Raw genomic sequence first — 5,539 nt, 5'->3', positions numbered from 1 at the left:
TTGCTCCTCCTTTCTCTAGCTGGACTGCTTTGATACCAGACCCGTGACTATAGACACGCAGGGTTCATCTGGTTTGTTTTAGTCACCCTCGGACTTTTGGCATTCGACCACACTCCCTTCTCAGAGGCAGAGAATGGTGGTGGGGGGTGGTGGTGTGTGTGTGGACTGGCAACCGCCTTCTTTACCTTCATTCCATTAAGGTTAAAAATAGAGAATCCACAGCTGCACCCCCTTTCTTACCCCCTCCATTGCAATACTTTCAGGATGCCCTTTCTTTGTTGTCTCCCCTTGCTCTACACTGACAAGGCAAGTTACTTTGGCCACCAACTTTTTGGCACAAAGAAAATGGGTCTCTTGCACCCTCTCTCTCCAACCGAAGTTTTTAAAACCCACTGAATAAGGAGGAAAACAAATGCCACTCAGTTTCTCCGTCACTATTCTTCTAGAAGCAAGACACTTCCCTGTGTGGGTGTATAAAGCATATAAAATACACGGGCAACGCTGAACAGTTAGGGTGGCTAATAGCCATGTCCCTTCCCTCTTTTCTTAGTCTCTGCTGTCCCCCCCCAGCCTGACCCTTCAGCTGCCTGCCCCAGCTTTTAAAAAGAGCCACAACGACCATCCCACAAGAATGGATGGAATTTTCTTGTTAATTTCTGGGTAGGTTTGGAGCCATCTTAGCAAAGCCATTTGATACAAATAAGAGAGGAGTTTGAGCAGCAGATGCGGTTATTGCTTCATTCCACTCAATCAAATGATTTAAATTCCATCAAGACATTTTAAAAGGGGGGTGGTGACTACAGAACATATTAATTCGCCTCAGTTTAAAAATTTTCATAAAGTTGGTAATTTAAAAAAAAAAAATCACAGGTTTGCCGATTTCATACAAGAAACAGGTTTCTCACATTTGAACACTGTCTTGATAATAAATTTGTAGTCCTTTGCTTGGGAATAAAATCCTGTGAATTTAACGCTGCTGGTGTCCAAGTTTTTTTTTTGTTTAAGGTACAGAATCCAGCTGTTCCAGTTCCCCTGTTGAAGTTAACTGGGCACGCCAGAATCTGCAACAGATACAGATCAACACCCATGGCCCATCAGACTGCAAAGAGGGTGAACGGCTGTGGGTATAGCACTGGCCACATACAAAGATCTGCAATTAAGTTTGAACCCCCTCCCTCCCACCAATGTGGACTGAAATCTTTCACTCAATTTTTTTTCAAATCTGGGTCAATTGAAATCAATGGAACTTATTTCCAAATAAAACGTAGAATTCAGTGTTAGACATCATTCACTTTTGCTGTTGTGTTGCTTTAAAAAATGAAATTACATGAAATTTAGAGCTTCTGAAGGGCATTAAAAAGTTTTCCCCCCGAAAACATTATTTGAAATCTCTCCGTAGCGCTCAAACAGCTGAAATGGGAGGTAGAAAAAGAGCAACTGGACTTCACAAATATACCTTCTCTGTGCCATGCGCTTGTTCAAAAATACTTCTTGGTCAAATAAAATTTAAGTTCTTCTGAACCACAAATAAGTATTCTAGAAAAATCCCCTATCCCTAATATCTTACTAAAATGTCATCAAAAACTCTAACCCCTGGGGTGGGTTCACCCCTCTTTCTGTGTCTCTCAAAGGATCTCTCTTTTTGCAAACTCAAGCGCCTTCCTCACAAATGAATTTGTTTGAAGCTGTTGCTTTTTTAAAAAAAAAAAGTTCAAACTGAATGTGCAAAGAACAAGTCTGTTTAATAAAGGAAATGTAGTTTTAAAAAGGCACCTTTTGTACAAAACCTTTAGGAAAAATATAAATGTACAAATGGAACAAAGAGAACTCTGCAGCTTAAGGCAGGAAAACTGTCCTTGGGGGTCAGGATTCTTTAGGAGAAGTCAGCGGTAAGTAGATCCTCACTGCCAGGCCCAAATTTCAGTGAGCTGGGGGGGGGGGGGAGGCTCCAAGCTTCCCTTCCCCATTTTTTATGGATTACAGAAAATCACTTGCAAACCTTCCAAAGTGGAGAAGGAAAATTGGAGGAGACGTGAGAAATCTTCCTGGAAAGAGACCAGTATCTGCGGTCTTCAAAGGCGGGCATTGTGGGCGATGGAGGGGTGGGCGGGGGAGTGATTACAAACCTGGCTCTTATGAAAAGTTTAAGCAAAAATGTCCTATTAAGGGCCAAGCCAAACAGCACACAGCCCTCCGGGCTCCACAGAGAGGGGAGGGGAGGGGAGGACAGAAGAGCATCCTCAGGAGTTGGGGGTGGGGGGAAACACTTCCCTTTTTCTGACTGTCTCCATAAGTTTCAGGATCATTGCCGGTGTTCTCTCTCTCTCTCTTAAATAGAAATATATAATTAAAATTTACAAATACTATTTACAATTTTAATTACAAAAAGTCACCCTTTAACAGTTAATTAAAAAAATCCTAGAGCAAAAAAAAAAAATCAGTTTTCGTTCGAATTAAAGAGAGTTTTAAATACTTGGGTTCGTTTCTCCAGCGCTTGCTTGGAGCGTGTGCCTCTGATTGTCAGACAAAAGGGAAAGGCGCAGCGGCAGAGAGCGGCTGGCACCCCAGAGAACAACTCCCTTGCTGCTTGCCAGAGCTCCCGCCGGGAGGAGTCGGGGGGGCCGGAGGGGCGCTTCCCCCTGCCTTGGCCACCCCCGCCCCCTCGTCCCTCTTCACACGGTGGTCTCGCCATGCTTGCTGTTGGTGAGGCGGGTGTAGAACTTCCTCCAGGAGTGGAGGGTCTTGCCCGACCAGATCCAGAAGCCGGAGGTGATGCCCACGATGAGTGTCATGAGGTACTTGATCATGTAGACGGTGAAGTCGGGGCTCATGCGGGGGGTGTAGTGGAGGGGGCAGGGGATGGCCAAGGTCTTGCAGTGCTGGCTGACCCAGCTGCGCTCCCAGTGGGGGCGGAAGGCCTGCTCGTAGAAGTAGCAGGCGATGACGATGGTGGCGGGCACGGTGTAGAGGACGCTGAAGACCCCGATGCGCACCATCAGGCGCTCCAGCTTCTCGGTCTTGGTGCCGCCGTGCTTCATGATGGTGCGGATGCGGAAGAGGGAGACGAAGCCGGCCAGCAGGAAGGAGGTGCCGATGAAGAGGTAGACGAAGAGGGGCGCCAGCACGAAGCCCCGCAGCGGGTCCAGGCTGTTGAGGCCCACGAAGCAGACGCCGCTGAGCAGGTCGCCGTCGATCTGGCCCAAGGCCAGGATGGTGATGGTCTTGACCGCCGGCACTGCCCAGGCGGCCAGGTGGAAGTACTGCGAGTGGGCCTCGATGGCCTCGTGGCCCCACTTCATGCCGGCGGCCAGGAACCAGGTGAGCGAGAGGACCACCCACCAGATGGAGCTGGCCATGCTGAAGAAGTAGAGCATCATGAAGAGGATGGTGCAGCCCTCCTTCTTGGTGCCCTGCACGACGGTGCGGAAGCCGTCGTCGGCGAAGCGCTCGTTGCAGGCCACGCGCTCCCCGAGCACGAAGCCGGCGATGTAGGCCACGGCCACCATGGTGTAGCAGCCCGAGAGGAAGACGATGGGGCGCTCGGGGTAGCGGAAGCGCTGCATGTCCACCAGGTAGGTGGCCACGGTGAAGGCGGTGGAGGCGCAGCAGAGCACGGACCACACCAGCACCCAGAGGCGGGCGAAGCGCAGCTCGCGCGCGTCGAAGAAGAGGTGGCCCTCGGGGCGCGCCGGCTCGCAGGGGGCCGCGCAGTCGGCCTCGCCCAGGAACCGGTAGTTGAGGTAGGCGGGCACGCGGAGGGCGCGCGGGCAGTGGAAGGGGCGCTCGGGGGGCGCGTGGCGGGGGGCCCCCGGCGGGGGCGGGGGGCTCCCGGCGGCGGCGGGGGGCGGGGGGGTGGCGGCGGCGGGGGGCAGCAGGGCGGGCGAGGCGGCCTCCTCGGAGTGGTTCTGGCCCACGCACAGCTGCTCGGCGCCGTGGCGCGGGAAGTGCTCGCAGCGCAGCCGCTCGGGCCACTGGAAGCCGAACTTGTTCATGAGCGCCTCGCAGCCGTGGCGCGCCCGCTGGCAGATGGAGCGGCACGGCGGGATGGCCTGCTCGAGCACGGTGCACACGGGCGCGTACATGGAGCACAGGAAGAACTTGAGCTCGGCCGAGCACTGCACCTTCACCAGCGGGTAGAACTGGTGCACCTCCAGGCCCGCGTCCTCCTGGCTCGTGTGGCCCAGCAGGTTGGGCAGGATCGTCTGGTTGTAGGCGATGTCGGTGCACAGCGGGATCGAGATGGGCTGGCAGAAGCCGTGCTCCGGCACCGGCAGCCCCTTCTCCCCCCACGCCCCCGCCAGCGCCGCCGCCGCCAGCAGCCAGCCCCGCGCCCAGCGCATGCTGCCTCCGCCGCCGCCGCCGTCCAGGCCCGCTCTGCACGAGCCCCCCCCCCCCCCCGCTCCAGAATCCCCGGGCTCAGCCCCGGCCCCAAAGGCGCGCTCGCCCAATGGCAGGCAAACCCGGGGACCAGCCCTCCGCCCCCTCCCGCCGATTGGGCGGCCGCCCCAAACGCCGCCTCGCCAATCACACGCCCCTCCAGCCCGCGCAGCTTGCGCAGAGGAGGCTGCCTGCACTTCCCCCGCCCTGCAGCCCCCTCCTCGGCGGCAGCGGCAGCAGGCACCCCGGGGAGGGGCTCGCGCGCGGCGGGGCTTCCCCGGGCTCTGCTGCGCGGCTGCCCCGCGGGGTGTAAACGCCAACCGGGGGAAAGGGCAGGGCAGGGAAAAGGGCAACTGTGGAACGGTTACAGCTTTGGAACGCTTTCCCTATGGAGAAAGGTGCAAACGCTGTTGGGACTCTTGAGCTTGGAGGGACGTCGACCGCGGGGTGACGCGAGAGAGGCTGATAAGAGTATGCATGGGGTGGAGGAGGCGGAGAAAGGAGTCCTTTTCTCCCTTTCTCGCAAGACAAGAACTCGGGGGCATGCGAGGCAATTGCTGAGCAGCCGGGTTAGAACGGATAAAAGGAGGTGCTTCTTCACCCCAAGGGGGATTAACGTGTGGGATTCGCTGCCACAGGAGGAGGTGGCGGCTACAGGCATAGCCAGCTTCAAGAGAGGGTTAGATAAAAATATGGAGCAGAGCTCCATCAGTGGCTGTTAGCCACAGTGTGTGTGTGCATGTATGTGTATATATATATATATGTGTGTGTGTGTGTGTGTGTGTATTTAATTTTTTTGGCCCCTGTGTGACACAGAGTGTTGGACTGGATGGGCCATTGCCCTGATCCAACATGGCTTCTCTTATGTGACACAAAGTGTTGGGCTGGATGGGCCACTGGCCTGATCCAACAGGGCTTCTCTTATGTTCTCATGTGGCACAGAGTGTTGGACTGGATGGGCCACTGGCCTGATCCAACAGGGCTTCTCTTATGTGACACAGAGTGTTGGACTGGATGGGCCACTGGCCTGATCCAACAGGGCTTCTCTTATGTGACACAGAGTGTTGGACTGGATGGGCCACTGGCCTGATCCAACAGGGCTTCTCTTATGTGACACAGAGTGTTGGACTGGATGGGCCACTGGCCTGATCCAACAGGGCTT

The 5,539-nt window shown here is 55.0% G+C and overlaps 1 protein-coding gene across 1 annotated transcript; it reads right to left on the bottom strand.

Annotated features, from left to right (window-relative positions):
* Positions 1-2,255: 2,255 nt before the first annotated feature.
* FZD2 (frizzled class receptor 2) lies at positions 2,256-4,340 on the bottom strand. Its single transcript, XM_060255270.1, has one exon. It carries the CDS (start codon positions 4,338-4,340, stop codon positions 2,673-2,675), a length of 1,668 nt encoding a protein of 555 aa, XP_060111253.1. The 3' UTR covers positions 2,256-2,672.
* Between the last annotated feature and the right edge of the window lie 1,199 nt (positions 4,341-5,539).

The sequence above is a fragment of the Heteronotia binoei genome, chromosome 15 (assembly GCF_032191835.1).
Source record: "Heteronotia binoei isolate CCM8104 ecotype False Entrance Well chromosome 15, APGP_CSIRO_Hbin_v1, whole genome shotgun sequence".
Lineage (NCBI taxonomy): Eukaryota > Metazoa > Chordata > Lepidosauria > Squamata > Gekkonidae > Heteronotia > Heteronotia binoei.
The sequence above is the reverse complement of the archived record's forward strand: the minus strand, read 5'-3'. Positions and strand labels throughout refer to the sequence as shown.

Coding starts and splice junctions, on each gene's coding strand:
- FZD2 (XM_060255270.1), bottom strand. CDS start 4,340: ATGCGCTGGGCGCGGGGCTGGCTGCTGGCGGCGGCGGCGCTGGCGGGG.